A 15141-nucleotide genomic window follows, 5' to 3' on the forward strand; every position below is an offset into this window, starting at 1 on the left:
CAGCCTCACGACCAAATCATGCGCTCGACGTGGTGTCAGAGACTATTGGAGACTTGTACTTTAGGTGTATTTTATAAACAGAGGGCTGAGGGAGACCATCTCATTGACGACCCCCCTGGCTTTTTGTAGGATTAAAAGAATTCATAGGTTAATGGAGGGGAAAAAGTTCTGCACACACATAGCCACCAACATACAAATAGAAACACTCCATCACAAACATACAAATACAAACACTCCATCACAAACATACAAATACAAACACTCCATCACAAACATACAAATACAAACACTTTGTCACAAACATACAAATACAAACACTTTGTCACAAACATACAAATACAAACACTCCACCACAAACATACAAATACAAACACTTTATCACAAACATACAAATACAAACACTTTGTCACAAACATAAAATAAACACTCCATCACAAATATTCAAATAGAAACACTCCATCACAAACATAATATAAACACTCCACCACGAACATACAAATAGAAACACTCAATCACAAACATAATATAAACACTCCACCACGAACATACAAATAGAAAGACTCCATCACAAATATTCAAATAGAAACACTTAGTCACAAACATAAAATAAACACTCCATCACAAACATACAAATAGAAACACTCCATCACAAACATACAAATAGAAACACTTTGTCACAATTATACAAATAAAAACACTTAGTCCTGAACATATGAATACAAACACTAATTTTCAGACATACAAAGTCACCAATATTCACATTTAAAAATATGCCAACTTAAAAATACTAATTTATTCCCGTTGTTATTATACAAATAACTACAGACAAAAACCTTTCAACAAATAACTACAAACATAACACAGTTTAAACTTTCAGTCAGCAACATACAAAATGAAACATGCCAAAAATAACAAAACACAAGTCTGTTGTTATATTTTCCTCAGAGAAGATACTTTAATGTTTCGCAAAGTTTAATTCTGAAATCCACTACAAAATATAAAGATCTACTTAATGTTTCTCTGAACAGTTGGGTCATTCAGGTCATTCAGACAAATAAAATACCACAAAAAGAATGTAACAAATATATAAATTACATGACGTAACGTAGTAGGCCAACAATTCAGTAATATTTCGATTTGATCTTAGAAGCCTCATTAATGTCATCCTTATGAGGCTTCACAGCATGTCATCAGTGACATTGATTGCTTCGTGTCTTCAGCATAATAGCAATGCATGATCCCAAAATTCTACACAAATCCATGTGTGAAAGCTGAAATCCTTGAGTGTTATTTTTAGGTGAAGCTTGACAACTTTGTTCATCTGAGGTGGTAACGTGGCTAGATTGGCTGCAGTTGTTTTCCTTTAAAGGTGGTGTTATCTCGGAGTTGGCATATGAATCAAAATTATGTAAGATGTTATTGAGGAAAGAGAGGTAATAAAGTTGCCAGGCGACGCCGTTGTAATAACTCTCAAAAATCAACTTAAAAGATTCAGTTGTGAATCAGCAGAGACCACTAGTCGATTGAAATACACTGAAAAAGTGACCGCTACGCTGTCCCATATTGCACATAAGTCTAGTCCACGAGCTCTCCTCTAAAGAAACAACAAAAACACGTACAGCTCTAGGAAAGGGCAAAAAAAAAATGTAGATAAGTGACAGGTTAAAAATCAAAGGAAATTAAATGTTTGCATATTTACACAAAAAAACGAAACAAATATTTCCTTGTTTTTAACTGTTGAATATTGTTTTTTTTTAAATGTGAACATTGCAGGTTCTTACAAGGGTTACATCATAAATGATACATTCAACAAAAAGTATCACGTCATTGAGTAATAATTCCTACAAAATTTAATACCTAATTAGTTTTTATAAAATGTATTTATTACATTCATGACTCTTTATATGTTGATATGCATTGAATATATCATCAGAGTTGGGTATCAAAATGTGGATACAAGCTAGACCCGATACATTCACTTAAGAATTAAGAAGCATGACAATAGTATGTACATTTTTCATCGCGCAAGATTTCAAGTTGGGATGTGATGAGTACAAAGTTTTCCTTTGGTAATTTTTTCTGCGGAAGGAATCCTGCTTTGGCTTTCCAAGTCATGGATGTTCTCTGAGAGTTTGGTGTTTGATTCAAAGTCTATTTAGTGTTCTTCTAGTCCAGATCTTAAAGTTTTGAGAGTTCTAACACAAAATTTTGTCCGATGTCAAGAAAAAAAAATCAAAATCAATCCACCCTGAAAATAAATAAATTAAAAAAAACTATCAATAGAACAAAGAATAGTTTTTAAAACCAAATCTTATCGAAGGGGAATTAACAGCTACTTCTACCGTGTATCTGAAAATTACAGGGTTTAGCTCCCTTAATTATATAAAACAAAATTAATTAATTAGTACTAAATGATTAACTAACTGGTTACTATTAGGATTGATTCATTAATTGTTATCGACTATGGATACTTCCAAATGGGAAGTGTGAGAAAAAAAAAACGTGCCTTTGCTTTTCCTTAATTAACCTAAAAGAGTTCTTACTACAATCTTAAAATCAAACAGAAGCTCTAGTTCTGCAGACAAGTGCACTCCAGGGAAGCCTAACTCACCTAATGACATTAAGGACAAGATTCGAACGTCTACTCTGCAGTCTCTGCTCCTGGGGATTGTGATACGGTCTTGCTCACTCTAATGAGTTCAGGGGGTGGGGGCTCCTTGGCAAGGTCCTCGAAAAGCACCATCCTCTCCTTGTAAGATCGGTGGTCAGTGTGTCTTTCGTACTTACTGCAGAGTTGAATCTTAGGCTGTTGAAATACAGAATTGAATTATTTGATCTTTTGTGGTCACTTTAAATATTTCTAAAATAGCATTAAATGGCAAGTGTTTCCATACAGATATTTTAATATATAACGAGGCAAGAGAAAGGTGTTAACACGGAAATATAATAAATATATAATAAATAAATAAATATTTGCTATAAGTTGATTTCCTTATCCATAAAGTTGAAGTACTAAAGAGTATGAGATGTACATATTACATGTGATGTCTTCAAAGTTCGGTAGCTGAAGTCGAGCAATAGAATGCTACGGCCTATCTTATACAAGAACATCTACATAAGTCGACAAGATGGTATAGGAACATTGTGAAATATGCCTCGGCCTATCTTATACAAGAACATCTACATAAGTCGACAAGATGGTAGAGGAACATTGTGAAATATGCTACGGCCTATCTTATACAAGAACATCTACATAAGTCGACAAGATGGTATAGGAACATTGTGAAATATGCCTCGGCCTATCTTATACAAGAACATCTACATAAGTCGACAAGATGGTAGAGGAACATTGTGAAATATGCTACGGCCTATCTTATACAAGAACATCTACATAAGTCGACAAGATGGTAGAGGAACATTGTGAAATATGCTACGGCCTATCTTATACAAGAACATCTACATAAGTCGACAAGATGGTAGAGGAACATTGTGAAATATGCTACGGCCTATCTTATACAAGAACATCTACATAAGTCGACAAGATGGTAGAGGAACATTGTGAAATATGCTACGGCCTATCTTATACAAGAACATCTACATAAGTCGACAAGATGGTAGAGGAACATTGTGAAATATGCTACGGCCTATCTTATACAAGAACATCTACATAAGTCGACAAGATGGTATAGGAACATTGTGAAATATGCTACGGCCTATCTTATACAAGAACATCTACATAAGTCGACAAGATGGTAGAGGAACATTGTGAAATATGCTACGGCCTATCTTATACAAGAACATCTACATAAGTCGACAAGATGGTATAGGAACATTGTGAAATATGCTACGGCCTATCTTATACAAGAACATCTACATAAGTCGACAAGATGGTATAGGAACATTGTGAAATATGCTACGGCCTATCTTATACAAGAACATCTACATAAGTCGACAAGATGGTATAGGAACATTGTGAAATATGCTACGGCCTATCTTATACAAGAACATCTACATAAGTCGACAAGATGGTATAGGAACATTGTGAAATATGCTACAACCTATCTTATACAAGAACATCTACATAAGTCGACAAGATGGTATAGGAACATTGTGAAATATGCTACGGCCTATCTTATACAAGAACATCTACATAAGTCGACAAGATGGTAGAGGAACATTGTGAAATATGCTACGGCCTATCTTATACAAGAACATCTACATAAGTCGACAAGATGGTATAGGAACATTGTGAAATATGCTACGGCCTATCTTATATAAGAAAATCTACATAAGTCGACAAGATGGTATAGGAACATTGTGAAATATGCTACGGCCTATCTTATACAAGAACATCTACATAAGTCGACAAGATGGTATAGGAACATTGTGAAATATGCTACGGCCTATCTTATACAAGAACATCTACATAAGTCGACAAGATGGTATAGGAACACTGTGAAATATGCTACGGCCTATCTTATATAAGAACATCTACATAAGTCGACAAGATGGTATAGGAACACTGTGAAATATGCTACGGCCTATCTTATACAAGAACATCTACATAAGTCGACAAGATGGTAGAGGAACATTGTGAAATATGCTACGGCCTATCTTATATAAGAAAATCTACATAAGTCGACAAGATGGTATAGGAACATTGTGAAATATGCTACGGCCTATCTTATACAAGAACATCTACATAAGTCGACAAGATGGTATAGGAACATTGTGAAATATGCTACGGCCTATCTTATATAAGAACATCTACATAAGTCGACAAGATGGTATAGGAACATTGTGAAATATGCTACGGCCTATCTTATATAAGAACATCTACATAAGTCGACAAGATGGTATAGGAACATTGTGAAATATGCTACGGCCTATCTTATATAAGAACATCTACATAAGTCGACAAGATGGTATAGGAACATTGTGAAATATGCTACGGCCTATCTTATACAAGAACATCTACATACGTCGACAAGATGGTATAGGAACATTGTGAAATATGCTACGGCCTATCTTATACAAGAACATCTACATAAGTCGACAAGATGGTATAGGAACATTGTGAAATATGCTACGGCCTATCTTATATAAGAAAATCTACATAAGTCGACAAGATGGTATAGGAACATTGTGAAATATGCTACGGCCTATCTTATACAAGAACATCTACATAAGTCGACAAGATGGTATAGGAACATTGTGAAATATGCTACGGCCTATCTTATAAAAGAAAATCTACATAAGTCGACAAGATGGTAGAGGAACATTGTGAAATATGCTACGGCCTATCTTATAAAAGAAAATCTACATAAGTCGACAAGATGGTATAAAAACATTGTGAAATATGCAAACACGGTAATAAATGTAAAGAAAATTTAAAGTTAACATTGAAAAAAAATGTTTTGTTTTTAATTATTCATGCTTATTGCATGCTCAGTGCACTTTGGCACAAACTGTTTGGAACCACTTGGAGGAGGATGTATCTGGAAGAAGGTATCCGCGCTGCCTTTAGGGCTCAGCCAACACTACTCAGCTTGAGTCGGTATTCGAACTCAATCCTTCTTTTTAGGTGGCCAAGCCGTAGCCAAGTGGTTTTTACTTCTCTGCCTCACATCTCAGTTTTTCGAACCTTCTTTAGTAATTTTATGTTTCAAGCTTTTGGTGAACCTCAAATCTTTACACATCTTGGCATATTAAAAGTTGTTTTGGAAATCAACTTCATAGAATAGTGATTGTGTTTTATTGGTTTAAAAAATGACGAGAACTATTATGCTAGCACTACTTTGAATAATACATCTATCACACAGAGTATACACACAATGGAGAGAAAACTACTTACGGGAGCACTGGTAAACTTATCGGCCAAACGGTCAAATCTATTTGGAATGGACAAAAAATATGACTTAAATGACTAACAAATCTAGGTCAATGACTTTCTGTTTCTCAATAATGAAGAAAACAAAAGACTTACGATTCATCCACCTGGACTGTGGTGACGCCACGCTTGGCTTTTCCCTTGTTCATTTGCCTGGCACGCTCAGCCAGCTCGATCATCTGTTGTCAAGAAAAAAATAATATTTGTTAGTATATAGCAGTGGTTTTTGCGCTCTCTCGTATGGTGACCTACGTCCACTACACATAAGAGCAGGGTTTCTGCCCACGGCTTTTGCAACAGAGGATTGGAACCTCACTCTAATTGAAATAAATGATGGTGGTGATGATATGCTATTTCTTTACACACACACAAAACAAATCACCAGCGTACCCTCTCTAGGTACATTTCAGTGGAAGACCAATAAATGGGGCATCACTAAAGTAAAAACATTTATTCGTTGATTCTCACATTCCAACTTGCAGCTAAAGTGAATATTGAAACCAGTTATGTCAAACATTATGTTGCGAGGGGACTCACGTCGTACTGCTGTCTCTTGAAGCGTTGCTCCAGGTCGTACTTGTCTCCCTCCAGACGCTTGATGTGGTCATTGAGCTCTTTGGCTTTTTCTATCAGCTTATCAGAGGCCAGACCTGGTAGAGAAAATGTATATTGGCTGAAGAGATCATTCTAATGTAACCACGAGTAAGACAGACAGAGACAGACAGAGACAGACATCAAAGACGGAGACAAAATAGGATATGTTAATTGTAGATAGAAAGAGAGTTGAGGTATTTTGTTTAATTGTTAGACATCTTATTATTTCATTTGTGTTTCTACATGTGTATATGTTAGCATTGATAGTTATATATATTGTAAAAAAACAACAACAACAGAACTATAATTTACTAATAGAAAAACAAAACCTAATTTAATACTCAGTAAGAAACGAAGTTAGAAACACATTTCTTATTCCATACGCTAGAACAAATTCGTACAAGTACTCTTTCTTCCAAATGCCATTAAAGAATGGAATGGGTTTCCTGAATCAGCCAGGAAAACCAATGACTCAGCAGAGTTTAAGTAACTGATTAGCAATGACACAAGAAATGCGTTGGACGTAAATATCTTCTTGTTTGAAGTAACGTCTATAAGATAAGATAAATAAGTTCCTTTTTCTTTTTTAGAAAAGTGTGTTCAAGTTGGACTAGTTGTCTGGAGCTACAGCCCAAAAACGATTGTGTAATCAAGTACTAAAGGAAACAAAGGCTGCTATTGCCGGAAGTAGTAATGGACGTCAGCAGCATTTGTCTATGAGATGCTCCCAATGGCATATGTCTCAGCTTCTGACAACCTACTTCTGACCTTTATGTGTAACTAAGATATTTGTTACGTCGGAATAGTTATCAACAACAGAAGAAGGGGCGCCTAAATCAGTACGCTTCGCGAAAAGGAGACTCCCTAGCTTTGGCTGGCTACCCAACTAGAAGAATCTCTGAATCCAAACCTCTCTTGCCTTGTGGATATGCCCAAGCATAAGAAAGGCTTTCACAACTGAAGAAGGCCACCTAAAGGAAACATATATAAGAAATAAAGGAACTATCACTCACCATCGATGACCAGTGGTTGGATGCGCTGAGCAAGAATAGCCCGTTTCTCTTCCTCCAATTGCTCCTTGGATTTTTGTAACTCTTCCTTGGTCATGATCGTGTCCAGCTGTGGTCATGAAAAAAATGATCTTTAAAGATATGCTCTTAAGATAATTTTAGATGTGCTCAACAAGCACCATTAAAATTTGCTTACATCAAACGATCACCTATTACATAATGGAGGAGCAGCTATCATCACACAGGTCACAAAGAAGTAAAGACAACAAGAGTGAAGAGTAATCTATCACCAGAGACCAAGAAAAGAAAAAAAGAGAACAATGACACACAGAGAGCTCCAAGACTGCTGAAGAATTAGCTTAAAAAAACAAACTAAAAATCTTACAGAGTTAGATCTGTTAGAAGCGCAAAGAAAAACAAAAAGACACTAAAATGATAAACGAAACAAAAGAATAAAACACTGTGTCAGCCAGACCCATCGGTATAGAAGGCCTGAACACTGACCTGAAACGTCACAGCCTGTAGGCAGTTTAGACCAACACCTGGTGCCACGCCGTACATAAATGTGACGTAGCAACGAGCTATTGGTCTAAACCTCACATAGGCTGTGACGTTGGAGGACAGTGTTGAGGCCTGCCGTAATGAATGGTCTCGGTGTAAGTCAACAATGAGTAACCAAGTAAAGAGAGTTGAGAAATATAAAGATGTGACTAAAGGAACAGAGTGTATGTGTAGAGCGTTAAGAAAAGCAGCAAAAATTGGGCAGCGAAGTGTTCAAGAAGACTAGAGGATTATCTTCAATGTAATGCAGAGTATGTTTAAAGCTAACTGTCCTGATGTAAAGACACGGCAGATGATGTAAACGTCATCTGTTTTTGTGGCCCGCAGTTAACTAGGATGTCATGTGACCAGCACAACGACCAACTGTCTTTACTTTTTATCAACTAATGTCAGGTACCCATTACAGCTGTGTGGACTCAGAGGCGCCCTAAGGATTCGAAAATTAAAATCCTAGTCTTCACAAGGTTTCGAGCCAGGGATCCCGACTTTAGCACCCAGCCACCGCGCCTCCAACTGTCCTGATGTGCCTTCTCTTAAAAGCAGTCTAAGACTGCTTCTGAATTCATGTTTTATATGTTTGTATATGTGTTTTATGATTCTATAATTTTTTTATGATTAGTATATCTATTTAATGATTGTATATATATTTTCTTTTCTTATTTCTGTACTTGTGTTTTATGATTGCATGTGTTGTTATGAATGTATTTGTGTCTTATGATAGCAGATGTATTTTGATCTGTTTGCTCTACTTTTGGTTTATTTCCAAATCTGCTTAAAACGACTGACTAGGTGCAGAGTAGTTCAGCAGATGAAATATTAGACACTTTTTTTTATGTCGGCTGAGAGAGAGAGAGAGAGAGTGTGTGAAAGAAAGAGTGAAAGAGAGAGAGAGAGTGAAAGAACGACAGCCAGAAAGTTACAGAGAGAGAGAGAGAGAGAGAAAGAATTCAGAATTACGTCTACAAAAGATACTTGGAAGATCTAGACTGGTGGTATCTAAATACAATTGAAATGCCGAAACCAGTTGCAAGAAATTCTTCAAAATGTGTACAGAGAAAGTCTGACAACTGCTACAAGAAATTTGTACTAACTGGTGCTGGTGCTTAAATTGTAGAAAAGAAAGTCAGTATTAAAGCATAATATTTCTCAAACTCAACAATATTCTTTTTTTTTTTAAAAGCAAGCTAAAAAAAAAAGAATTGCAAATTATGTTTCTATTAATTACTAAACTATATTAAAAAAGAAAGCAATTTAGCAGATATTGAAACAAAATTATACTTAGTCAATTATTTGGTTATCCATTTTACTTTATTAATTATCAAATTCATATTACCGCCATAGCTTTGTAAAATGTATTACATTATTAAAACAAACATAAATACAGATAGATTTATCACTAGCTATTCTACTGTAAGCTATAGCAAACCAATGAGAATCAAACAAAAAATATTATCCTGTCTTCCAGATGTCATGCTGGTTATAGTTAAATGTATGTATGAATATATGTCACGTTTAGTAAGACTTACGTTCCATGCAAACTGAAGATATGAATGTATAAGTTTATGAAATTATATTTGATAGTCGTCTCATGCCAACATGCAAAGAATGTTACCAAAAGTGGGGTTAAAGTTGAGAAAAAAAAAAAAAAGGGGATGCTCAGACTTTAAGTCGATAAGAATTCGACCAAAGGGAAGTAATGATCAATAAATGTTTTGTCATAGGGTTAAAGAGAGGAAAGGGAAATAAACCAGAAAATAATTATAACATTGTATACAATCTTGGAAACATTTAAATACAGCATGATTCTGGAAACATTAAAATAGGTCAAGACAGCGTTAGGAAACATACGAAATAAATGCTATAAAGTCTTTTAATGATCATTTAAACAAACTTTGCATTCAGACACTAAATGTTCTTTTCTCAGTGCGCTATGGTTCAAGCTTATCAGTAAAGTGTGTGTGTGTGTGTGGGGGGGGGATAGTTTTTCTTTGTGTGCTGCCTTTTGGCAGTTCCTTAAACATATCTCTGCTCGAGTCAGGTATTGAACCTCGAGCCCCCTTGATTGGTAACGTTTTTTTGTGCTGCCTTTAGGTGCTCCTAAAACACAACCCCGCTAGTCAGGTATTGAGCCTTGAGCCCCCATGATAGGTAGCCACACATCCTACTTGACAGGTATTGTAGAAGATTTTAACTACATAATAATGTTTTATGACTGTAAGAGATTCGTATTACAAGGGAAAAAAAAGCTAGTCTACTACTCTACAGTAAAAAAAAATCCATATAGATTATAAAACTTTAAACATTGCTATTCTGTGAGATTCTAAAAAAAAACAACAAAGAGTGATCGATTTAAGACTTCTAACAATAGCCTGTAGTCAACATTGAGGTTCGTATTTAATTTCATGATTTCTATACAGTGACTAGATGGAGATTGAAAGACAATCGTCATGTACACAGAGCATTATGTTTATGTTGGTTTTTTTTAGTCATGACAAATTTTAAAGAAATGTCACTAAAGGACGCTTTAATTTTAGACCCCAAAACAGTTCATACCGTATTTTTCTTTAACAAAATATTGATAATAAAATTCAAATTAAGAAACAAAATAATTAGATCGTTGCTATTTCCTTATATAAAATAAACATTTAAATTATAAGTGTAATTAATTGAGTGTTTCCTGGACAGACGAATTTAAAATAAAATAACTGTCATGAGATAGATTTTTTTTCATTTCTTAAGTCACAATCCTGAAAATTCGATCAAAGTTGCTTAATATTATTTTGAATTGATCTATAGTTATTGGGAAACATATTTAATAGCTATGCAGTATGTTTAAAGCGGATTATTATAAATAATAATATAAAAATATAGATCTTAACTATACTAATAGACTGCAGACATTTTCTTCCTTTAAAAAAAATTTTTGAAAAAAAAAGAACTGAAAAGGTATATTGTCCAGAAACATTTGGATGTGCATACAAATTGTTAATTTAAAAATAAATAAATAATGAGATCATTCAATCAATAATTGATAAGGATTCAAATGATAATCAGTCCAATAAATAAACGATTCAGACATGGTATGAAACAAGCAACTGTAAGACCAGCAGTATTTACCTCGGGTCCGCCCTAGAGAGAGACAATCATTAGTTGAATTATTAGTTATCAAATAGTCATTGTAGTTTATATATACATAATTATTTGCAAATATGGGTGAGATCGCGCGGTAATAAATCCTATTCACATATTAAATACAGGGAGGGTCATCTTTACAAGCATTGATATATGTATCAGAAATCCTGTTGGACCTAATTAAAAGCAGATGACGCTGTCTCCATGGGGACGTGATCAGCAACAATCAATGAAGAAAACTATTGACACATGATAGGGTTGTGAAAACATTATCACACTAGCAAATATTCATTTCTTTTCTGCCTCAACAACCAATAACAAAATCAGTCAGTTACGTTCGAACTATAAATTATTTTGTATTAATTTTTTGTCTTTTTCGTTTGTTTGTTTTTTATGATGAAGGCCTCGTTGCCCAAACGTATTTTCAGGAATACAAAGTTATACGCCATCATATTTTTGTACTTTGTATTTGTCTTCTATTTAAAAAATCTGCCTTTTTAAATTTTTTACATGGATATGTAATATTGAACTATTTTCGATATCATTAAATTCCCTGTGGTATAATGTAGGATTAACTCATTTTATAGTTCCCCCCCCCCCCCGCCCTATTTACTAGATCTTAGTCTATGAGACGTATTTTAATTTTGTTGTATGTCTCCTCTATCTATTAAGTGCAGTTTAATCTAAGTGTATAATATCGATAGGCTAGCTTTTGTCCTTTGGTGGGTCTATTCCTAAGATGAACAAGTCATGCTAGCAAACTAAAGCACCTTTTCAGAGTCGCTCTTCTTTGAAATTTTGAAGTTGCGTCCCTTGGGTTTCAACCTCTCCTCAGCTTCTCTCTTCTTCCTCTCGCGTTCATCCTTGACCTTGTTCTCTTCCTCCTGTTTCTTCCTCCTTCTCTCTTCCTTAAAATCGACGAAACGAAAACAAAAAATAAAAAAAATTATTTCTACGTTTTTTTTTTGGTTGTTTTGTACAAATGACCAGGGAGGGTGTGATATGGTCTACAATGTTTTCATCTAGATGACGATTGTATTGATTGTGATTCGTGCTCTTCGTCCTCTACGTGAGATAAGCTAACTCAATTATTGACCCTAGATATCAGACTGACCACATGGGACGACATTTTTAGATCAAATTTAAATTGGCTTGATTATTTGTTTTTTAGTATGTACTTTTCGTACTTTATTTTTTACATGCTTTTATTGGGGGGTCATTAAACATCTGCAGTTCTGACTTTAACGAACGACACCGCACACAAATAAATGTTTCTGTTTTGTAAAAAAACAAAATAAAAGAAATGTATCTTTATGAGATGTGACCAAAAATAATTACCTCCTCAGCCTTCCTTCTGGCGTCTTCTTGAGCTCTGAGCTCAGTCAACCGTTTCTCTTCCTCCACTCGTTCCTTTTGTCGCTGGATCTGTGCATCAAAGACAAACGGAATTACAATTAATACATATTTGCCTAATCAAATGCATGTATAAAGTAGTTTCATGCATCAGGATACATAGATTGATTTTTTTATTAATCATATTCAAAATATGCTGTGGATGAACAGGTAAATAAAGACTGGTATACATTTGCTTGATTTATCCCATACAAGTGCGCCTAATGGAGGACAGGTGATGAAATTGAACGTACCCTTAGGTATTCTTCTTCTTGAAACTGTCAGGTAGAGTTGAGCCTTCGGCTCTTGGAACTCCATGCCAGCAAAAGTGAAAAAGAGCTCCCTTTCACCGGCCTGAATGAAAATAGTGTACACTATTCTGTCTGGCGGGTGTCAGACTCACGGCCATAAACCACATGCACAGGGACCCCTGCCATTTTCCTTTTCTATACCAGGCTAACCGTGCAGGACACGCCATTTATGTAACTGCCCCTTGAGGAACGGCGCCTGGATTGTGACAAGGTTGTGGGAGCTTTTTTACAACTCCGCACAGTGCAATGAGGATGCTCTCGCACCTCCTTAGGCACGCCCACGGGAGTCTTGTTTTGCTGACCTTTAGCCTAATCGTTTTCTTCTACAATCGTTTCCACCGGGGCGCCACTATGAGGCAGGGTAGCATGCCCGGGGACCCTCAGGTATAAAAGGATATATTCAGAAGTTTACGTTTAGAAGCTTATAATAAGTTTTAATGGGCGTGAATTTATGCCTGAGCTCTGTCCTGCTTCTATCTGGTGTGAAAACAGACATTTTTTGTTCTACTTACTCTTTTCTCCCTCAGAGATCGTATCTCCTCTTCCTCTTTGACCTTCTCTGATTTCCTCATTTCCTCGTACTCAGCCAGCTCAGCGGCTTGCTTCTCCTGACGGGCTTTTTTAGCCTCCTGGGGATTTCAAACAGGATGTCAACATAGTCAACTTATAAAATTGTAGGCATTGTTCAGCCACATTAGAGACGCCGTTATCTCTCTTTGGCTGTTTCATCGTTATTACAGGGAAAACTCCAAGACAATTAATTAACAAAGTTGATCTATCACATAAGCGCTTTTAAAGCAATCTAAGCTAGTGGTATTGGGTGAAAAAGTCATTATATTTTTTTGGCTGTGGAAACACTGAATTTGATCTTCATTAATTCTTATTGAACTTTTATTGTATTAACATGCTATTTTGTCTAAAGATATCTCAAGCCAACTTTACCAAGTACATGGACAACAGCTAAGTGCATTATGTCTCCCTTCACCTCCCAATAGCTATCCACTAGAGGTTGATCTCAACTTCTTTAGGCAAAGGCGGTAAGAAAGAGGAGTTTTGGCGCGAGACGTTTTGGCTCAAGCCCTTTCGGTGCATGGGACGTTTTGGCGCGAGATATAATTTGATGATAATTTCATAAGCACGTAGCTGTTATAACAATTTTAACTCACTCAACTATAATATTGTATGTATAGTGCGGATTCTAACACCGTCTAACGATTTTTTTAAAATAAAGGTTTTGCTTATCTTATGAATATATGATCAGTCAGATTCCTGAATGGTAATGACATGCTATCCCAACCCCTTTAATTATATGTGAGTTCTGCTGAGTGCACTGGATGACATTCTACGATTTCTTTCCAAAAGACATTTAACGCAAATTTAAATTTGTCCAATATCCAATACTCTTAAAAAAAATATTTTGAGAAATTGGTTTAGGGTTAAGGGTGATTTGGGTTAGGGTTAGGGGTGATTTGGGTTAGGGTTAGGGGTGATTTGGGTTAGGGTTAGGGGTGATTTGGGTTAGGGTTAGGGGTGATTTGGGTGACACATCTCCGCTTGACACAGGCAAAGTCAAATAAATGAAAACGAAACCAGCACCGAGCACTGGCCGTTGGCGTCATGCGTCTGGCGGTCATCTCCTTCGGACTGGTCATTACCTGTGACACCTCTCTTCTGGTCACATTTCACTCCTTGTATATACTCTTGCCTCCACCCCATTCCCTCTCTCGCAAGTAAGACGTTAGTCTGTTTCTAGCCCTCCTCTTGACATCACTAGGTGCGAGTTTATAATCTCAATCTTTAATTCCGAGAGCGGCCCAAGGTCTATCCCTCTCTGTGAAGTATGGATAGTAGCCTGGTCTTGTGTAATAATAATAATAATAATAATCCTTATCATCCATAAGGAAATTTGTTATATACAATTTGTGCATTACACCAAACGAATCATTATAATTATAGAAAACCAAAATGCCAGATTCGCTCATAATTTACATGCGAAAAGTTTATATCAGATAGTTTCTATTTAATGATTTGATTGTCAGGGGAACAAAAAAGTGTTTGTGTTTGTCTTTGCTATCGGTGTCTTGTATCTCTTTTGTGATGGTAAAATCACAAAAACCTTACCCAAAGGGTGATTTTTTTAATTTCTAGAATTTTTTATTTTTTTTTACATTTTTTATGAATGTTTTGTCTCAAACAGCTGCCCGAATGGTGTTTTTTTTGGTCAATGACTTTGCCAGCAGCATTTAGGATT

The 15141-nt window shown here is 35.7% G+C and overlaps 1 protein-coding gene across 6 annotated transcripts in view; it reads right to left on the reverse strand.

The window, feature by feature from the left end:
- Window positions 1-925: 925 nt before the first annotated feature.
- LOC106078739 (troponin T-like) overlaps window positions 926-15141 on the reverse strand; it is a 28762-nt gene continuing 14546 nt past the window's right edge. For 5 of the 6 annotated variants that reach the window (XM_056043653.1, XM_056043652.1, XM_056043649.1 and 2 more), the window contains 10 exons: window positions 13403-13519; window positions 12526-12612; window positions 11958-12095; window positions 11173-11184; window positions 7498-7603; window positions 6428-6540; window positions 5987-6069; window positions 5855-5891; window positions 2612-2806; window positions 926-2248 (listed from right to left, as the gene is read on the reverse strand). In XM_056043653.1, coding sequence (XP_055899628.1) covers window positions 2642-2806; window positions 5855-5891; window positions 5987-6069; window positions 6428-6540; window positions 7498-7603; window positions 11173-11184; window positions 11958-12095; window positions 12526-12612; window positions 13403-13519 — 858 coding nt within the window. In that variant the 3' untranslated portion in view covers window positions 926-2248; window positions 2612-2641. The remainder of the gene's footprint in view (window positions 2249-2611; window positions 2807-5854; window positions 5892-5986; window positions 6070-6427; window positions 6541-7497; window positions 7604-11172; window positions 11185-11957; window positions 12096-12525; window positions 12613-13402; window positions 13520-15141) is intronic. The other variant, XM_056043651.1, reaches the window with a different exon arrangement.

Source organism: Biomphalaria glabrata, chromosome 10, assembly GCF_947242115.1.
Source record: "Biomphalaria glabrata chromosome 10, xgBioGlab47.1, whole genome shotgun sequence".
NCBI lineage: Eukaryota > Metazoa > Mollusca > Gastropoda > Planorbidae > Biomphalaria > Biomphalaria glabrata.